This window comes from Neoarius graeffei, chromosome 7 (assembly GCF_027579695.1).
Source record: "Neoarius graeffei isolate fNeoGra1 chromosome 7, fNeoGra1.pri, whole genome shotgun sequence".
NCBI classification, from domain to species: domain Eukaryota; kingdom Metazoa; phylum Chordata; class Actinopteri; order Siluriformes; family Ariidae; genus Neoarius; species Neoarius graeffei.
Window position 1 is genome coordinate 53083084 of NC_083575.1, and position 21798 is coordinate 53104881.

General features: G+C 39.4%; 1 protein-coding gene across 7 annotated transcripts in view; it reads right to left on the reverse strand.

The window, feature by feature from the left end:
• Nucleotides 1-1790: 1790 nt before the first annotated feature.
• Nucleotides 1791-21798, reverse strand: part of zmiz1a (zinc finger, MIZ-type containing 1a) — a 200665-nt gene continuing 180657 nt past the window's right edge. For 5 of the 7 annotated variants that reach the window (XM_060925958.1, XM_060925957.1, XM_060925959.1 and 2 more), the window contains 15 exons: nt 21431-21626; nt 20833-21123; nt 20014-20196; nt 19862-19930; nt 18822-18990; nt 18356-18497; nt 16497-16707; nt 15936-16041; nt 13909-14069; nt 13106-13173; nt 12946-13014; nt 12528-12772; nt 11667-11833; nt 10659-10922; nt 1791-4956 (listed from right to left, as the gene is read on the reverse strand). In XM_060925958.1, coding sequence (XP_060781941.1) covers nt 4849-4956; nt 10659-10922; nt 11667-11833; nt 12528-12772; nt 12946-13014; nt 13106-13173; nt 13909-14069; nt 15936-16041; nt 16497-16707; nt 18356-18497; nt 18822-18990; nt 19862-19930; nt 20014-20196; nt 20833-21123; nt 21431-21626 — 2449 coding nt within the window. In that variant the 3' untranslated portion in view covers nt 1791-4848. The remainder of the gene's footprint in view (nt 4957-10658; nt 10923-11666; nt 11834-12527; nt 12773-12945; nt 13015-13105; nt 13174-13908; nt 14070-15935; nt 16042-16496; nt 16708-18355; nt 18498-18821; nt 18991-19861; nt 19931-20013; nt 20197-20832; nt 21124-21430; nt 21627-21798) is intronic. The other 2 variants (XM_060925961.1, XM_060925960.1) reach the window with 2 other exon arrangements.

Sequence of the window (21798 nt, forward strand, 5' to 3'; positions counted from 1 at the left end):
AAGTTGAAAAGTAACATTTTAAACAATATATCATTGAACACAAACAATTTCCAAAATGTTGACAAGACAAAGTTTAATATAACATCTGTTTAACTTATAACGTGAAAGTAAGGTTAATAATATAAACTTAGTTTACACATTTTTCAGTTTTACTCAAATTAGGGTGGTGCAAAAATGAGTACACCCCACAACAAAAACTACTACATCTAGTACTTTGTATGGCCTCCATGATTTTTAATGACAGCACCAAGTCTTCTAGGCATGGAATGAACAAGTTGGCAACATTTTGCAACATCAATCTTTTTCCATTCTTCAACAATGACCTCTTTTAGTGACTGGATGCTGGATGGAGAGTGATGCTCAACTTGTCTCTTCAGAATTCCCCATAGGTGTTTGATTGGGTTCAGATCAGGAGACATACTTGGCCACTGAATCACTTTCACCCTGTTCTTCTTCAGAAATCCAACAATGGCCTTAGATGTGTGTTTAGGATCATTGTCATGTTGGAAAAGTGCACGATGACCAAGGGCACGGAGTGATGGGAGCATCTTCTCTTTCAGTATAGACTGAGCAATACGTCTGTGAATTCATGATGCCATCAATGAAATGCAGCTCCCCGACACCAGCAGCACTCATGCAGCCCCACATAAGGACACTGCCACCACCATGTTTCACTGTAGGCACCATGCATTTTTCTTTGTATTCCTCACCTTTGTGACGCCATACAGTTTTGAAGCCATCAGTTCCAAAAACATTTATCTTGGTCTCATCACTCCAGAGTATAGAGTTCCAGTAGTCTTCATCTTCGTCAGCATGGGCCCTGGCAAACTCTAGGCAGGCTTTTTTGTGCCTGGGCTTTAGGAGAGGTTTCTTTCATGGACGGCATCCATGCATGCCATTCCTCTGCAGCGTACGCCGTATTGTGTCACGGGAAATAGTCACCCCAGCTTGGCTTTCTACTTCTTTAGATAACTGCAGTGAACTTGCATGCCGATTTTCTTCAACCCTTCTCATCAGAAGACGCTCCTGTCGAGGTGTTAACTTCCGTGGACGACCTGGACGTCTCTGTGAGATGGTTGCAGGTTGCAGTTCCATCTTTCTTAAATTTTTGTACCACTTTTGCTACAGTATTCTGACTGATAAGTAAAGCTTTGCTGATCTTCTTATAGCCTTCACCTTTGTGGTGTAATGAAATTATTTTCTTTGGGGAATTCTGAAGACACAAGTTGAGTATCACTCTCCATCCAGCATCCAGTCACTAAAAGAGGTCATTGTTGAAGAATGGAAAAAGATTGATGTTGCAAAATGTCACCAACTTGTTCATTCCATGCCTAGAAGACTTGGTGCTGTCATTAAAAATCATGGAGGCCATACAAAGTACTAGATGTAGTAGTTTTTGTTGTGGGGTGTACTCATTTTTGCACCACCCTAATTTGAGTAAACTGAAAAATGTGTAAACTAAGTTTATATTATTAACCTTACTTTCACGTTATAAGTTAAACAGATGTTATATTAAACTTTGTCTTGTCAACATTTTGGAAATTGTTTGTGTTCATTGAGATATTGTTTAAAATGTTACTTTTCAAAGGGGGTGGACTCATTTACGCTCAGCACTGTGTATAGGAATGGAATCACCAAAAGATCCCTACTGGACATATGGTGCTTTAGTGTCCATGCTTTTATACACATAGAGCAGTTATATAGGCAGAATAGCAATTAGCACTAACTAGACAAACAGCCCCCCCCCCCAAAAAAAAAAAAAAAAAAAAAAAGACTGACAACTTAATGAGTATGTTTCATCTGAATACATATTTATTAGATAAATATTAGGATGTCACAGCATCTAACTACATACAGTTTTGCAAGACTAAAAATCACAATTAGTTTTTTTTTCTTCCGAACAGTTTAGAATATGAAATGATTGTACACAGAATGTACAAAACAAAAAAGACAACTGCCACTTTAGGCGCCAATCACCTCAGATTGTACCTTTTTTTTTCTCTCTCTGATCGTGATATCAAAATTGTACAAACTATTAATTTGGTTACAATCTTTTGGAACCACTCCAGGCCCCATGCCCCATCCTCCAAATTATTCCCCAGGATTTTCTTCATCTTTTGTAGCACCTTATAGAGTACACAGGTAATGAAGCAATACACTGAAGCTAATTACACAAAGGTGAAACAAGTGTGTCTCTTTGCCCCCATAATTCCCCTTTTCTAGGAGGCGTTGGAAATATTTTACATAAGTGAAACGAAAGAACAGAAAAATGGAAAGAGGTTCCACAGACGCTAACAAACACAGATTCATTTTACCCAATTCGAGTCTGATAGGAGGTTGCAAGCTTTACAAATTCTAAATACACAATGCACATTCCCCTGGGGAAAATGAATACATTTCTGTTAACGTGTCTCTATTTGTCATTTACATATGTACATGCATCCCTTATTGTCCCCTGCTTGGGCGTTCTTTCAAAACCATTTCCCACTGAGACCTGTGGCTGAATCAGGTACAAACAGCGTCGAATTCATTTCACTGTAACTGTCTCAACACCGACTCACTTCCTTCTTCAATAACTGTACAGCTACCGTAAGTGACAGGTCTAAAACAGGGACTTGTCTCAACAACCTGCAGTGTAACCAATGTGCAAGTGGAGAGTTCAGTTCAGTTCAGTTTCTGTTTGTAGGTGTCTACAAAGTAAGAACAATAACATGGCAGTGCATCAGTTAAAAAAAAAAAAAACACAAAAAAACAACCAACCATACAAGTGAATTACAAATCAACTGGGGCTACGGGCTAAAGCACATTTACCTGTTTAAAAGGACTTAAAATGTGTCAGCAATGAACGTAAGGTCCATTCATAACCGAACACCAAAAGTCTGTGATACAAAATAACTTAAAATGGAAATGAACATTGAAAAATAAAAGACATTTTGAACGGTATTCAGCTGTTTGCATTTGTGAAGCTCGAACAAGTGACTGTATTGTTCGAGCACCAACTGGAAAGAAAATAAAACTTGAAGCAAATAACATACAGTACATTCTGATGATTAACAGAATTTAAATAAGTGAGGACTAATGCATATTTATTTGCAGCTCCTATTGTGTTGAATTTATATTTTGTGTTTCTTCATACAACAACTCTGAAACAGTAATCTGATGTGGAAAGTGGTTTCCTTTTTGACGAGGCCTTGAGTTGGGCCTCATGGGGAAAATATTGTTTCTGAGACTCTTTCAGGGGCTTATGGGAATAAAAACAAAACAGATCATGTCGACCTGTACACAGACGTGTAACCTCTACCATAAAAAGACCATAAAAATATTCTACCATACAATACTATGTGATAATTATATTGTTTTGTGAATGCACTGGTGGAAGTGAAGGTGTCACATGCTTAACCATCTCAAAAGAAGATTATTATCTCGGTACGACAGGTTTGGGCCATCTCCTCCAATCACTACGCAGAACTTTGGTAATACATGGCCATTTTGTAATAAACGCACATACACTGTACATTTAAAGAGTTACAACAACGGGGGAAAACAGGAATTATATCATGAACAATACATTGCGCATAACAAACGTAGTCCTTACATGATCATAGTTCATGTTTCAAATGATTAAAAACAGGACAGAGGAACACGTCTGAACGCACCGATTTAAAAAGGAAAATCAGTCTACACTTGGTTCAGTCACTAAAACAACGTGGGATTGGCACGAGTGCACAATGAACACACTGTATGCACACATGGAGTTCTTGTTATTCATGACATCACAGGCCTGGGAGGGACAAAGCTCATGCATTAAATGGGGAAAGCCTCCCAGAAGAGACAGCTGACAGAGCATACGGATGTTTTAACACTCAAACTACTCTTTAAAAAGTGATTGCATTACTTCTTACGTTACAAAAATGAATTGTGTTGCCCACTGACTTGGATTGCACAGTACTCTGAGATGGAGAGATTTGTGAAGGAGGTACAGTGCTGGTTATTGACGCACGTCATCACACATACAGTATCGATATGTTGGTGTTCCTACAAAAAACAGTGAAATGAATTGTCACAATGCCCTCGGGAACATGTTTTGATTTGAATACAACACTCATGAGTGAATATGATGGACAAAATGAGATATGATATGCCGATCTGAAGGGGATTCCCACACATCACACGTTCCACATGAGCTCCAGAGGACTGCGGAGGCCTGGCATTAGTCTGTGAGATGGGAGTACCGCATCGCTAGGATGCTAAACCTCTCAGTGACTGTGATGCAGCCTTTTGCTCCTGTGATGTTCTCCTTTTCAGGTCTTCCTGCTGCAGTTCTGCTGAATGTTGTTGTGCTTTTTCCAAGGGACCTCTGACATACAGTGAGGACACATCCAGTCAAAAACACTAGATGGAGATCTGGGAAGCTATGGACATAAAGCTTGGAAGAACAAACCTCAGAATGCTCAGGGGACACACACACATAAGCCAGTACAGGAAGTATTTTTTTTTTCTATTCAGGTCTTGCTTTTCACAAAAGGAAAAAAATCTGAATTAAAAAATGCTACAACACTTTCCTAGTGAGCACACATACAGTTCTGTGTGACATATATTCTTATGATTATAGCTGCACAGTTTTTTTTTTCATATTAGTATTGAAATATCACTTTAGTGCCAACCAACATGGCTGCCATACATGTGTGGAAAAAGGACGTCCGTAAAAGAGTGAGATATTTACACAAGTAGAGGCAGAGGGAGGACGAGTGTTTCGCGGTTGTAAAGTACTAAATTGGTGGTCAGGGCTCTGCTTGACTCCTGACAGCTGAACTTGTCAGTGCCTCGGGTAAAGGTGGGTTAGGGAAGTCAGTTGTTCTCAAAGAGGGAGAGCAGATCATCATTGCTGTTGCTTGGGAGGTCCGGGGGGTCCAGATATGACAGTAACTCATCTGGGTTGGCCAGCTCGGGCAGCAGCTGCACACAGGACGACAGAAATTACTTCAAATCAGGAACCGTGTAGACAGTGTTTTATTCACCAAGCACTCAAATGTAATACAATGTAGAGATGTTATCATTTAAGCATGTAAATAACAACTTTCCTTTATATTCATAATCAAGAATATTTGCTCCTTCAAACTAAACTAAAACAAGATTAACCCTGTGTGGCATCAACAACACAGTCAAAGTCACTGAGCTCACATTTTCCCTCATTCTCATGTTTGATATGAACATTAGCTGAAGCTCTAGATCTGTATCTGCATTAGTTTATGCACTGAACTGCTGCCACATGACGGGCTCATTAGATAACTGCATGAATACGCAGGGGTACAGATGTTCCTATTAAAGTGGCCAGGGAGTGTAACTTCCAAAAACAAAACAAAAAAAAGACAAGATACACATAATGAATGACATATGCATTTAAAACATATGTCTGAAAAAATACAATATGACAGCACTCCATAACACTATACCGTATATATATATATATATATATATATATATATATATATATATATATATATATAAATAAAGTAAAAAAGTTCTAAGACAAATGAAAAAAAAATCTTTATTTATGAAAATAACAAAGCTATTTCTCTACATATCCTTTATTTAAGTCTAAACACTTCTGCAAGCGATGTTTCCATCAGATAATTCCTTCTTTGTATTCCTTTTTTGAATTCTTTTGAATTCCTTTTGAAATTATAACATCTTTCTTAGAACTTTTTGACTTACCATCCACACAGAGAGAGAGAGAGAGAGAGAGAGAGAGGGGATATTATACGGTTGCACAAAGATATGAAGTTTTTCTTCGAGTGGTGAATTACGAGTAAGCACAGTGAACGAATGAAAATATTTTCAACGCAAAAAAATAAACTTCGCATCTTCGTGCCAAAGTGTAATGTTCTTTATATTATATAGACACATCCACACAAAAAAAGCAAGTTAATCAAAAGAATTTTAACTGTGAACCAGTTCGCCATTTTGACAATGTGCGTCAAGTCGGCGGGAAAACACTGAGTGACATCATTGGAGTGAAATATCGGGAATTGTTATACATACGGGACACTTTTTCGAAGGAATAAAAACATGTATTCTATTCCCTTCTCGCGGGTTTCATTCATTTGGTTTAATAGCATGCAACATTGTTAGCATATCGCTTATCCTACGTGTATTATGTCACTCTACCCAATGGAGAATGAGCATGCAATATTGTTATAATATTGCACATTGTCAAGACAACATGTTGGAGAGCGAATATCCAATGAGAAACTTTTCTGCTGCGCATGCCCAGCAGCATTTCTGTGTTCGCTGGGAAAGAGAAAGATGCACTGAACACCTGAAAGGCTGCCAAAACTTCATTAGATATTCTTCACGCATATTTAGAAGAGAAAAACATACCAACAGACATCGAAAAACTGGAAAAGAGACACATCAGAGAGTTAAACGTCCACGCTAGCAAGCAACAGTGACAATTTGTAAATAAACATGGCCACCAGGTTTGATTCGTTAAATACGGAAGATTTTGAGAGAGTTTTGGCTGCCGGGTCGCTCTGTTGTGTGTAGTTGTCAATGTTGATTTTTAAAGTAACTAAGTAAATTACACAGGGAAATGAATACTTCAGTCTGAGAGAAAAATACTGTGGCAAGTGTGCATAGAAGAAGAGTCTAGCGACAGAAATCTTAGTTTCTCGGTTGTTAGCCTGTGCTACTTGCTCTTGATAGCACTGGCTTGACTGCTTCATTAGCATTCACTAACACTACTGATGAACGCTACACTGGCTGGAAGGTGACTTCACTGCCGCGCTGACTGCGCTGACTTGCTGGTAAGCTAGCGTTGGCCTTCGAGAAGGCTGATATGCTGATATGAAGAGAGTGTGTATGTATAATAATAATAATAATAATAATAATAATAATAATAATATTGGTTGGCTTTTATTCATGGTATATCAGATATATTCCATTCAGCTAGCATGATATTGAACTCGTCTTCGACTCATTCAATATCATGCTAGCTGAATGGAATATATCTGATATACCACGAAAAAAAGCCAATATTATTTAAATATGTCACTCAGATCCACAATGTATTTCATATGAAAAATGTGAGTTTTTCAACAGGAGAAGATAAACTTCATATATTCAAGCCAACATGTGATTTTCTTTTTTATTATACAGACACAAACAAAAGGACCCAAATTTATTAAAACAATTCATCAATTTCCTCACAAATGACATATTGAGAATTATTATACATACACGCCACTTTTTCCATGGAATAAAATCATGTATTCTATTCCCTTCTAGTGGGTTTATTGATGGCATGCATTATTGTTATCATATCGCTTATCCTCCATGCATTACGCCACTCTCCACAATGGAGAATGAGCATGCAATATCATTATAATACTGCATGTTGTCAAGACAACACAACGTCACACAATGGCGCTCATACAAAGATCCCATGACAACTTTTCTGTTGCACATGCACACAATCATTTCTTTGTCGGCCGGGAAAGAGAGAAGACGGGGTTAATTCAGTGCTCAGTTTAAGCTCTAAATAAATAAACTGAAAACTGAAACTAAAGACAAATTGAACACCTGAAAGGCTACCAAAACTTCATTATATATTCTTCACGCATATTTGCAAGAAAAAAAACAGACCAACAGGCATCGAAAAACTGGAAAAGAGACATGTTGAAGACATAAAACTTCTGCGCTAGTGAGTGACTGTGACAGTTTGTACACTAACATGGCGGCGAGCTTTGCTTCATTAAAAGCCAAATATTTAAAGAGACAGACACACTGAACACCCGAAAGGCTACCAAAACTTCACTGGATATTCTTCACGCGTATTTACAAGAGAAAAACATACCAATGGACATCGAAAAACTGGAAAAGAGAGCAATAGTGGAAATAATGTCAAAGTTCTACTTGGAGGTGAGGAAAAGTGACAGAGACTTCACTCGTGGACTTCACTCAGCAAAGCCCTTTTGTTTCGAACAACTGCAATGTAACAATTAACTACGACCAAAAGTAACTTTGAACTCGAACTGTCACCCTGGATATAGCTTGTATATAAGTTGGGTTGTTGTTCAGGCTTTTTGGACTTGTACCATTTTCATTGTTAGAACTTTGACTTTGTACATGTACATTGGATTGACAGAACATTGAATTACATTTGATCAGAATCAGCATTCAGTATTGGTAAGTTACCCCCCTGTTCTTAACTTTTTGTAAAATCTATAATTGTTCCATCAAATGTGTATGTATTATAATAATAATAATAATAATATTGGCTGGCTTTTTTCGTGGTATATCAGATATATTCCATTCAGCTACTCGTCTTCGACTCGTTCAATATCATGCTAGCTGAATGGAATATATCTGATATAGCATGAAAAAAAGCCAGCCAATATTATTTAAATATGTCACGGTTGCTGTTCTCGATGTCCTGGATGTAGCTCGTATGAAAAATATAAGTGGCGTATTTCCCAGTAAAACACTCATGTCCATATAATGTAGATAGTTATGTACAGTTCAGAGATTAACGACTGACTGACATAATGATTATATTATTCGTACATAGTGCAGCTATTTGATGATTTAAAAAAATTTAATTGAGAAGACGCATCATGCTTACCAAGTTCATATATGATTGTGTTATTTGTAATCACCTCACACAATCCCAGTCAGCTCAAATAATTACGATTAGAGATTTGTGTGATACTTATGAAACATGACAGACGTCTAGCAGAATAAAATAATGTTACTTTTTTTTGTTATGATTAATTTATGAAGATGTTTTGGTATCATTAGTTCACCTTCTACCTCAACAGCTTACATGCCTTGACCTACCACTAATAAACTTTTAAAAGGATTTGGATAACTAACAATTGTCATATACTCAATTCTATTAAAAACAATTAATTATACTTTTTTCTTTTTCCCATTTAAGTGAGCACAGCATGCAAGCCAGCCCCGACTTTTTACAACCCCGATTCCAAAAAAGTTGGGACAAAGTACAAATTGTAAATAAAAATGGAATGCAATAATTTACAAATCTCAAAAACTGATATTGTATTCACAATAGAACATAGACAACATATCAAATGTTGAAAGTGAGACATTTTGAAATTTCATGCCAAATATTGGCTCATTTGAAATTTCATGAAAGCAACACATCTCAGAAAAGTTGGGACAGGGGCAATAAGAGTCTGGAAAAGTTAAAGGTACAAAAAAGGAACAGCTGGAGGACCAAATTGCAACTCATTAGGTCAATTGGCAATAGGTCATTAACATGACTGGGTATAAAAAGAGCATCTTGGAGTGGCAGCGGCTCTCAGAAGTAAAGATGGGAAGAGGATCACCAATCCCCCTAATTCTGCGCCGACAAATAGTGGAGCAATATCAGAAAGGAGTTCGACAGTGTAAAATTGCAGAGTTTGAACATATCATCATCTACAGTGCATAATGTCATCAAAAGATTCAGAGAATCTGGAAGAATCTCTGTGCGTAAGGGTCAAGGCCGGAAAACCATACTGGGTGCCCGTGATCTTCGGGCCCTTAGACGCCACTGCATCACATACAGGCATGCTTCTGTATTGGAAATCACAAAATGGGCTCAGGAATATTTCCAGAGAACATTATCTGTGAACACAATTCACCGTGCCATCCGCCGTTGCCGGCTAAAACTCTGTAGTTCAAAGAAGAAGCCATATCTAAACATGATCCAGAAGCGCAGACGTCTTCTCTGGGCCAAGGCTCATTTAAAATGGACTGTGGCAAAGTGGAAAACTGTTCTGTGGTCAGACGAATCAAAATTTGAAGTTCTTTATGGAAATCAGGGACGCCGTGTCATTCGGACTAAAGAGGAGAAGGACGACCCAAGTTGTTATCAGCGCTCAGTTCAGAAGCCTGCATCTCTGATGGTATGGGGTTGCATTAGTGCGTGTGGCATGGGCAGCTTACACATCTGGAAAGACACCATCAATGCTGAAAGGCATATCCAGGTTCTAGAGCAACATATGCTCCCATCCAGACAACGTCTCTTTCAGAGAAGACCTTGCATTTTCCAACATGACAATGCCAAACCACATACTGCATCAATTACAGCATCATGGCTGCGTAGAAGAAGGGTCCGGGTACTGAACTGGCCAGCCTGCAGTCCAGATCTTTCACCCATAGAAAACATTTGGCGCATCATAAAACGGAAGATACGACAAAAAAGACCTAAGACAGTTGAGCAACTAGAATCCTATATTAGACAAGAATGGGTTAACATTCCTATCCCTAAACTTGAGCAGCTTGTCTCCTCAGTCCCCAGACGTTTACAGACTGTTGTAAAGAGAAAAGGGGATGTCTCACAGTGGTAAACATGGCCTTGTCCCAACTTTTTTGAGATGTGTTGTTGTCATGAAATTTAAAATCACCTAATTTTTCTCTTTAAATGATACATTTTCTCAGTTTAAACATTTGATATGTCATCTATGTTCTATTCTGAATAAAATATGGAATTTTGAAACTTCCACATCATTGCATTCCGTTTTTATTTACAATTTGTACTTTGTCCCAACTTTTTTGGAATCGGGGTTGTAAACCATGTTCCTAGCGTGTGACCGCTCAAAGCACAGAGAAATGACTAATGCAGTGCTGCTGTGCACACTGACAGTACTCACCTCGAGAGAGGGCTCGGGCATGTCTGCTGCTCCCTGACCGCCTACCTGGCCCTCAGCACCAGGGTTAAAGGTCATGTCTCCATGCGTGTGGCTGTTGGGGCCAGGCTGTTGCTGCTGTGGGGGCGGGGCTTGGCGTGGGGGCGGGCCAGATGAAGGGCCGCTGTGATGTAATGGCTGTGCAGATTGGCTGTTGGGGTGGGGCGATACGTGCATTCCTGGTGGCATGGAAGCATGGGATTGCTCAGCACTCACAGGATGAGGCATCTACAGGGACAGCAGAGAGAGGCAGTGAGGCATCATGGGTATTGAGGAGCATGAGCAGCCAGACACATACAGGTTAGAGCCATGCAGATGGACCTCGGAGGATAGTACCAGGTTTATAATACGAAGGGTTACTCCGCAATGGATATCCTGTTAACCCAGGGAATCACCTTCATAACAACACAATTATACATTTATATTCAAGTTATATATGATATACTGTATGACTCCTCTCCACTATTAACAATAAACTGCATGTTTTTGTAGAGAATTCTTATGATACTTGTAATGGTAGGTGTGCACAAGCAAATAAGAGAGAGGTCATGTGACAGGATCGTTTTTGCTTCATATTTACCAGTTATTTTAAATCTTTATTCCATCTATTCACTTTTAGGGCAAATAAACCTGAACAGCAACAAAGTCTTCATCTTAAGTTTTTAGATAATTGTTCCACCTTTGGTAAATATTTGAAATGAGTCACTTTGGCCTGAACATAAAAGTTAGACAACTTTACCCAATTCCTCCTCCTCTCCAAGCAAGTGCTTATGAAAGTATGTCATAAAAATATCAAACAGGTTCTGTCAACAAATGGAAGGGTTTGGTCCAGCGTTCATGTTTGAATAAAAAGCACGATTCTGGAGTGTTTAATATAAACAACACTTGAACGAGAGCATCAAGGTTCTGGACAAGAGGCCGAGGCAGGAGCTGATGTCAGAAATCTGCATGGTTTCGACGCAGGTGTCTTACCGAGTCGGTCATGCCGTGGCTCAGAGGTTTGTCAGGGCCCATGAGGTTGTTGGGTACATCCGGAGGGTGCGAAAGCTGAGGGCCGTGCATGAAGTCATTTATTGGAGCTCCTCCACCAGAATTACTGTGTGGAAAGTCAAAGTTTCCATGGCCCTGGTAACTGTTGCCTGACAAACAAAAGCAGAGAAGAGTAATGAGAAGCTGTAACCTCAGGCATGATTAGCCAGAGGCACAGAGAGAGAGAGAGAGAGAGAGAGAGAGAAATACTCGCTTTACTGAGCCTTTTAAAAACCTGCAGGTGTCTATCTGACTCTTAGCACTGTGAAAAAATGAGTCACACCAAAAGAAAACGAAGTTGCCAAAGACAACCTGGTTCTGTTCACTAGTTTCCAATGACCATGTCATTTCTGTGGCTTTCAAATAATTAAACTGTAAAATCTATTTACAGGTATCCAATCGTATTTACGTCTCAATGATGAGCGGTATCAAAGTATAGTTACAAAAATATAGACACGAAACCCCTATATATGCTTGGAGAGCCTTTTTATGGCAGGTCAATGTGCAATAAAGACGTGGAGATCACATGACATGCAATAAAATTGTCTTTTTATAAAATTGTCATATTTACAACCCAGTCAATTTATAATACTGTTATTTCACTTGTGTTGAAATCAAGCTCGTGTGATGTGATCATAATGTCTGTGATATAAATGTCATTTTAAAAATGAATGTCCATGTGTACCTGAGAAATTGAGCCAAATGGAAAAAAAAAAAAATCATTGTTAATATTTTCCCTCTTCGAGGAGGGTTATATTATTTTGATTTAGTTTAAGCTGGAGCAGATGGACTCATGATCGCTACCTTGGCTGGTGTACTCTGTGTTGTTCCCTCCATGCTGAGGGGGGAGGGAGGTGTAGGGTGAGGGTCCTGGCCCCAGCTGAGCAATCATATCCATCACGTTAGGCATGATCATCTGACTGGGACTCATGGTTTTAAAGCGCTTGGCCAGAGGGCCATCTGGATCCTCCTTTATGTGCAGGTCAGACTTTATGGGCACCGGCCGCCAACTACATGTAGGGTCAATAGTGACCTCCTCAAACTCCGAACTAAGGAGGGAGGGGGGAAAAAAACCCAGTGGGTTATGAGAGCCCTAAAGGTTTGTACAGGTCTAAACACTGGTTGTATACAGAAAAGTTATGTGACAGTACGGTTAAATAGTTTATGAGAGTTCAAAAAAGATTTAAATGCGCTACTGATTGTGGTTTTGACTCGTACATACTTTTGGATGGCATTGAGAATTCCCCACATGTACTGGTCCACTTCCAGACCTTCCAGTAATGCGGTTTTACTACAGACAAAGAGAGCCGTATAAACTCTGAAGTTATGTAAAAAGACAAAAACACTACCTTGGTTCAACAGGGTCGAGTTTTGCAACTTACTTGCATACAGGACATCTCCACGTCCCTCGCTCACAGTTCAGCTGCAGGTAGGACTCCAGGTCAAAACACTGCAGATAAGAGGAAACGTCAGTAACCGAAAATAGTGAAACTATTCTACCCTGGCGAGGAGTGAAAGCCAAAAATCATGGCAGAACATCAAAATGAAATCAAGAATTCAAAAAAATCCAACAAGAAATGAACCGGATGCGACATAAAAGGTGCACAGAATAAGCAACCGTTCACACTGCAGATGCCCCGCGAGTGCTACTCTTCCCATATATTGCTTTGTTTTAATAATAAAGGAAAACCTACCACCTATAAACATAATAGTGTCAATAGAATACGGAAAGTGTTGGAAGGTAAAGTAGCGCCAGCTGCAACTGCAACACAGTTCACTTAAAAAGGTGACACGACACACTGAGACAGTAAACAAAAAGCACATCTGTGTTTATTCTCAGTATTGTTACAGTGCAAACAGTTTGCTGTGCAGCTACAGGCCAAACAGTCATAACTTATCATAATTACTGAGTTTAAGCAGAGTTCATAACAGAGAAAGTGGGATTTGAATGGATTTGTATGGAAATTATGCCTTACTTATGTGCAGATGTGAAAGATGGGCTCACACTTACAGACACACACTGTCTCAAGATGTGTGACTTACAAAACACTGCTGAAATGCATTTGGTGTCAACTGACCTCAAGAACTCTAACAAACGTTTCAGCACATTCAATTTCCACGACATTCCGAGTTGTGTTTACATGGAATTTTTGCCTTTCTTTCTTTTTTTTTTGTGACTATTTACCTGCACATGCTTGCAGTCGTGTCCCCGGGCTGGAAGTTGGATCCGCCGGAACGTTATGGGACACTTAAGTGACACTTTGATGGCTGTCTGCTCCACGCCATCCTCTCCGTTCAGTGTCGTGTTCCCAGAGGACGCTGCGACACTGCTAAAATTTCTCTTTACTGCACGCAGAGGATGAGGGAATCAGCAGGCAGAAGAAGAAAGGAATAACAGGTCTGCGTTACAGAGATTTTTATCACAGGTATGGGTGTTCTTAAACAGGACACAAAGCAGAGTCCCTAAAACTCACTTCGGTTTGGTATAATCTTTGTAATGCATGTCTTTGAGTGACTTACTGCTTTTAAAAAATTGATAAAAAAAAAACTCAATATGATAAAATCCAGTATATGTGAAATAAGTTTATTATTCTAGTAAATAAGTTATTATTAATAATATACACAGTACCAGTCATAAGTTTGGACACACCTGCTCATTCATCGGGTTTCTCTGTACTTTGACTATTTTCTGCAGTGTAGAACAAACCTGAAGACATCAAAACTATGAAATAACATATGGAACATATATGGAATTATGTGGTAAACAAAAAGTGTTTAAAAAAAAAGAAAATGTGTTTCATATTTTAGACTCTTCAGAGTAGCCAGTGTTTACCTTGATGACGCTTTGCACACCCTTGGCATTATCTTAACCAGCTTCATGAGGTAGTCACCTGGAATGTTTTTCAATTAAAGCTAGGCGGCCTTTCGATTTCATAAAATCAGTGAAAATTAGTTCCTCTGAAATTTGGTCATCGTGATTGTTTATTTCTGTAATATCTCAACAACAACAACAACAAAAAAAAAATCAGGCCATTCTGTGGCTGGGAAGTTATTTAATTTGAAGGGATTCCCGAGCAAATAATGTGTATGAAATCACTCGCTTTGCACAGTCAAGAAGACAAAGGAAGTCCGTGTGCGCATGCGCAGGTTTACCTTCTTCTTCTTTTGGATTTTACGGCAGCTGGCATCCAGTGTTGCATTACTGACATCTACAGGTTAACCTTTGACCGTGCACTGACAGTTACATCATTCTGTTGCTAAACGAGCAGTTGATCACACCGAGGTGCTCGCTGACCGCCAATATTTATTAGTTTGGTCCTGAGTTTCCTTTCCTTTGCAAAGTAACGTCTTTTCTTCTCGCTTTCCGTTACTGTAGTCGGTCTTTCACATTTCATTCGCGTCTTCCATTTTTCTCTCCTGTTTTAAATTTGTATCCCACAATGCCTTGCGCAAACAGGGAAAGCCCACCACGTGATGCATGACATAGTATCTTGAATTGGGTCATGGTGAAGCAGGAAAAAATAGCGGAGAATTTCGGGCCACGTGGCCCTAAATTCATTAATTGTTCCATTAAAAAAAAAACGAATAAAATTGGAAGTCTGTGATTCGAATTCAGTAGCTTTCGGTCCAGCAAACAAAAATAACTGGGTGTCAGGGAAAATTTTTTTATGACCTACACTTGAAAAATCTGAAAGGCAGTCTACCTTTAACAGTTGTGCCTTGTCAAAAGCTAATTAGTGCAATTTCTTGCTTTCTTAATGTGCTTGAGATCAAACAGCAAATAGTAAATAATAAAAATACAGTAAATAGCCCTATTCCACAACTGTAGCAATCCATATTATATCAAAAACCGCTCAGATAAGTAAAGAGAAACGACATCCATCATTACTTTAAGACATGAAGTGTCTTTTAATGAATAAAAATAAAGAAAAACACTGAATTAGAAGGTGTGTCCAAACTTTTCACTGGTACTGTATGTGTGGATTATTATTAATAATATATTATATCTCAATAAAATTTTTTCCACCACGTAGTCTGTTAACAGTAAGCTTTGGTTTAAAACCTGGTGCATTAATGCAGAATTCATTTACAGCGGTGCGTTCAGTTCAGAGGTATGTGTTTATCAAGGATTTTACAACGGCTTGAAAATGCAGCTCAGCCGCACTATTTAATAATGCAGAATTGAGTTCATTATAGAGTGTGTGCTCTTACTTTTGGTAATGCAGTGTTCTGCTGGCAGGAGCCTCTTCTTGAGCAGGCCCTGCAGGACGGATCTCACTGACGGCCTGTGCACCAGCTGCAGCACGAACAAGTGAGACTGCGACAAGAGCAGACATGTGTTAACACACACCAGCAAGACTCCCACATCATCCAATCTCCTTTACATTAGTGCCATGGGATAATGATATCTCCTCTGTGCCATTTGCTTTTCCAGCAGAAACTCATGAAACTGATATCAAATGCACACACACACACACGAACCTACACAGAGCACAGCTGCTAAACCAAACCAGTGCTGCTGTTATAGTCTATATTTTATTCATTGAGCAGACACATTTATGATGTATAATTGAGACAGAATAAAATGTAACTCCACAGCATGAACATTAATAGTGACTCTCTAGCAAGCCTTGGCTTTAACTCACGGCTTTAAAGTCAATAGCTCAAAGTGTTAACCAGTGAACCACCACTACTCCAATGAACGAGGTCAGTAAATGAGAAGCTATACATTATTCAGAGCACGGCTGTTAGCTGAAGTGCAGCGGTACTCACACAGCAGCAGGCTGTGACAGTAATCTGGATGGTGTTCCTTCCTGGCTGACACACATGCTTCAGGTGCAGGGGTTTGTGGGATGTCTTGTTGTCTCCTCTCTCGATGGTGAGTGGCGTGGCATTAACGCTGACCTGCACCGACGCTGGCCAGTTCGTGTTCATCTGCCGGTCCTCATGGTGGTAGCACTTAAACTGCAGCTCCAGGTCAGACCTGACACCAACCAGCAGGTACTCGATTAACACACTAGCATGCTTTTTTATTCTTAGAATCAAACTGCTTACTTTCTTCTTTAGTCCTCTATTCATATTATATATCACATGCATCTACTGTACATTCCATGTCTCAGGTCTGTGCTAAATTTGTGAGATACAAGCTTCAATGACAGAATAGTGCACGTGTTGTTCAGAATGTTGTGAAGAGGATATGCAAAGAAGTTAGAGGCAGTTATAAAGCCAAAGGGTGAGAATGCAGGTGTGCAGGAGACTGTTTATTTCATCTCACTCTCACCTACTTCCAAAGGAAACCTGGCCGATCCTGCCAGCTCATGCACTTATTCTGTTTGTATTTGTCTGACATATTTTCTGACAAACTTAGATTCTATTTCCAAAAAATACAAACATAAGTTATTTAAAACACACCAACAATGACCATAAAGCATTTACTGAAGATGAATGAATGTGGTAAATTTGGACTGCAGCAATCCATCAAGTCCAACATGCCCACACGTTAAATCTTTGAATTTTTTTTCATTTATTGTGTTACAGTGGTGAAAATTACAGCCTACCGTTATCATAGTTATCACTCATTTTTAAAGTGTAACGTCACTCCCAGCTCTGAGCCTAACTCCACCCACTGCACAATTTTGAAAAATGCTGAAAAGGGCAAGAATCTGACAGGGAGGTGTGGATGTGTGAGGCAGGAGTTGCTCAGCGAGTCTCGATCAGCATATATTTGAAAATGAGCGTAGTTTCACAGCCTCCCACTCAAGTGCGGTGGCTGGGGGAGGTGGGCCGCCCATCTCTGGTTAGAAGGTGTTAAAACTTTTTTTTTTTTAATAAAAATGTCATGATGTAGAGATGTACTAAATGGTGAATTCTACGTTATCATCGTCGTTGCAAGGTTCAGGATGATTTTAAACAGTAGATTTGCATCTTGAGCCATTTTCAGCCCATAAAATGCCGATTTTTATCAAAATGTAATATAATCCTGTCAATATTAACACCAGCATTGACATGTTTCACCACAGTACGGTCATATCCTTTAGTTTACAGCTCAAAAAAACACATTTAGGTGTGCAGTACCTTTCTACGTTCTTAGCCTTTTTGACTGGTCGACTGAACTGAATTAATTAAAACCTCAATAATTCAAAAATGAGTAGGCTCATAAATAAATGCCACTGTGAATCTAATTAAAAATATGCTTTAATAAAAATACGAGTGAATAAGAGTCTTTAAGGCTCCAATAAATAACCACAACGTTTATGACACATTTTAACAATGAACCAAATATTTAAGCAGTTGGATTATATTCATAAAATAAATATACTGTTTATACACGTACTGAGGGGATCAGTGGAGTCCATTTTACAGTTAAAGGGGGCCCTAGCAGCAAAAATTTGAGAACCCCTGCCAGACACTGATCATTTTTGCTACTTATGGCAATGATGGCACTTCTCTTAATGTGACAAACGACATGTACTGCTGTTAAAAATTAATTTTCTTTTTGTATGCTGCTTTTCCTAAGGGTGTGCAAACTTTTTCACTCAATTATATACACCTGCCTTCTATGCATGAAAGGTTCTACGTAAATAAGTGAAGGCTATTATTATTATTATATTTCTTTTTTAGCATTCACACACCTCCACATGAGTGTTTGATGAACAGAGGGCCGCAGGTGGAAGACGTGGTTACTGACAGCCAGGTTGTGCTCCAGTCTGAACGGCTCAAGCACCACGCCGTCACGTACGGGGAAGGTCAGCCGCAGCTCCTCAGTGGGGTTAGCTAAAAGCAGTACACAGCATTAGCTCGCACACACTCACACAAATGCCATGAGTACTTAGCTTTTTAACCGACACCCACTGCACTATATGTGGTTGAACTTTGCTTTCAGGGTCACATCATTTCAACCCTCCTACTGAAATTCATGTATTATGAATGCACTCTGTGCAGATGTGAAGCAGAGTGAAGTGAGATAAATGAGCAGTGGGACTTCTTCTCACCCACCTGAAGGTGTTAAGAGGATAAAACACTTCACTTCACTGCTGATGCTGAGCTTTTAATAAAGCTGATTGAAAAGCTTTAACCTGTGGTGTCTGTGACGCTTACCTGGTGGTGGAGGCAGAGACGTCATATTCGGTTTCATATCAGGAGGAAACGGAGGCTTGACGTCCTGGTTGGGCGATAGGTATGGAGGGATACTGCTTCCTGGAGTCATGGGTGGTGTGGGATTCCCAGGAACAGGTGAATGAGGATAGTTCACAACCTGCCGCGGAGGCTACGAGGGGAAAAATACATACACATTTTCACTTATTCAATTTATTTATTTTGTTGAAACGTAAAGCGGGTTCGCCTTCATGTTCAACAATCAGGGGCTAAAAATGAAAGTAAACAAACGTCGCTAAAAATAAAACGAAATATTAAATAAACAAAATCTCATTATTACATTTCAAATTATCCAGTGTAGTAACATTAAAAAGGGTTTCACCGATTACACTGCAAAAAAGTATCGCTTCGCAAGTGAAAATATCTTGAATATAGTCAAATTTATATAAGCTCTAAATCAAACCTAAGAACCAAATCTAAGATTAATTAAACCTATTTCTAGACATTTTTTTTTTACTAATTTCAAGCTTGAAATAGTCTTATTCTATTGGCAGATAATGTTTTTTAGTTTTAAACATTTATTTCTAGATAGAAGCAAAATTGTCTGCCAATAAAAGAAGAAAATATGAAGTTTGAAAAATGTCTATAAATAGGTTTAATAATATTATATTTGGTTAACGGTGAAGGCTAGATAAATCTGACTATATTCAAGATCTTGAATCTTGCTGTCATTTTTTGCAGTGTACACCTTGACATCACATACCAGGGTGTCCCATAAGTCTTGCATCACAGGGCTAATGAGCATTTTTATACTTTTACAGATCATAATGTATCTGAGCAAGGCAGAATGAATCCAACTAATGGATTCTACTCATAAGAAATCAAAGTCAACAAAAACCTTGAGCAAGTTTTATTTAGTTTATTTGGGGGGGGGGGTGTCCTCCTATGATGGTGGACTTACGGGACACCCTGTACAGTGAAAACACTGACAAAAGCAAGCAAGGAGCAAGAAAACCACAAAGGGATGAAGAGGAACTGCTTACCCCACTGCCTTGATTATAGCCATAACTACCTCCGGAGAAATTGTTGTTTTGGCCATTAAATGGTTCCTGCTGAAGGAACAAAAAGCACATGATGAGGTGTGTAAAATGAAGTGGGACATTGTGATTTGCACCAAGCAGTTTGTGACATTTACCTTGTAGTATTGGCCCATGGGTACCCCTGAAGGCGGGTACTGGCCTGCGCCCTGCTGGCCTGGCATCCTCTGGCCGGGGTAACTGGGAGAAGGCAGGGCTCTGGAGGCGTTAGGGTTTGGGTACTGTCCTTGCTGATTGGGAAACTGGCCATTAGGTCCAAATTGCTGTCCCCCATAGTTGGGCTGAAAAGAGAATAATAACACAATTACTTATTAAACTTCTCAAGTTTATGGGAAAGTTTTTGCATGCAATGTGTACATTTGAAAAGAAAAGAAAACTGACAATTATGTCCCAGTACAAACTTTTAGCATGAACTTGTGTTCTACTCTTTTAGTTTTTCTAAAAAAGTTAAGCAACTTAAAATGTTATTGCAAATACACCTTACTGGCTCAATACATCTTCTCAACGTGAAAAAGAATATACGCTTATCACATTTTTGGTTACAGAAAGATGCAGAAATTACCTTCAGGTCATTTGAACTGAGTATGACAGTGTGAAATATTATCTTTTCAATGTGTTTTTTCTTTGCATTCACATACTTGAATATCAGTAATACTGATTATAATTAAGAGAAAGAAGATAATATTTATATAAATTGTGCTGAGCCAATTTGCAATGAAATTTCGTTTGATGTACACTTGTCGCATACTGAATGACAATAAAGGTCGTCGAAGTCTGAGTCTAATATATTATGTACTGATTTGTATTTATAATATATTATGCATCAGAAAAAAAACCCATTGTAATTTTATGATGGCCTTGGTCAAACTGCTTGTCCATCACTTAATAATAAATATAACAGGAGGGTCGATCCTCACCTCTCCAGGATAGGGCCGCTTTGTGCCCTGCATTGGCATGGACTGAGGTCTGGGGCCTGCATATCCTTGCTGTTGTATCCTTTGGCCGTGGGCTCCAAACGGCCCCATTCCTGGTGCCCGGGGCTGGTTCATGCCCATTGGAGGGCCACTGATATTGGAGCTGTTCATGCCAGCACCCATGCCAGCTGGGTTCATGCCTCCTGCCATGGCTGGCGGCCCCCGGGGTCCGGGCTGATTCATAAACTGGTTGTTATAGCCCTGCGCAGGGCCCATCTGAAACGATGAGCACATCTGGAGAAACCACAGATTGCAATTACACACTTATAAAAATAATAATTCTTACTATACTTTCCAGTTGGCACATCTTGTTTAATGTGTACATACAGCACATAATGCTTTTCAACAGTTATTTTAATCTTTAACACGTTTTTTTTTTCATTTTACTATATTTCTTATTCTGCTCTTGCAATGTCTGTGCCAAGTCACACACTTGTGTTATCTTATTTGTCTGATTCTGACCATATAGAGACCAAGAGTCAATACATAAGCAAGGGAATCAATGGTATCGTTTCAGCTTGACCGAACACACATCATTCACCTGTCCATACTGGTTCATGTCCTTGTTGGTTTCCTGTAGGGCAGCCACAGTTGCCGTGGCAGTGGCTGTTGCAGTGGCGGCGGCGGCGGCGACAGCAGCGGCAGCGGCAGCGGCGGCAGGTTGGGTAAAGTCGGACGGAGGCCGAGTGTGAGGGGGCATGCCTATGCCACCTGGAGCATTCGGACCACCCGGGTAACTGCAAAAACAAAACAAAACAAATCTTTATATCTCAACCTAAAGATCTTAACATACATTTAAGTTAACTGACATGGCAAGATTCCAACAGACTTTCACATAAACTAAGAAGACAACTGAACAAATATAAGAAACCCTTTCTGTCTGATTAAAAAAACAACAACAACAACAAC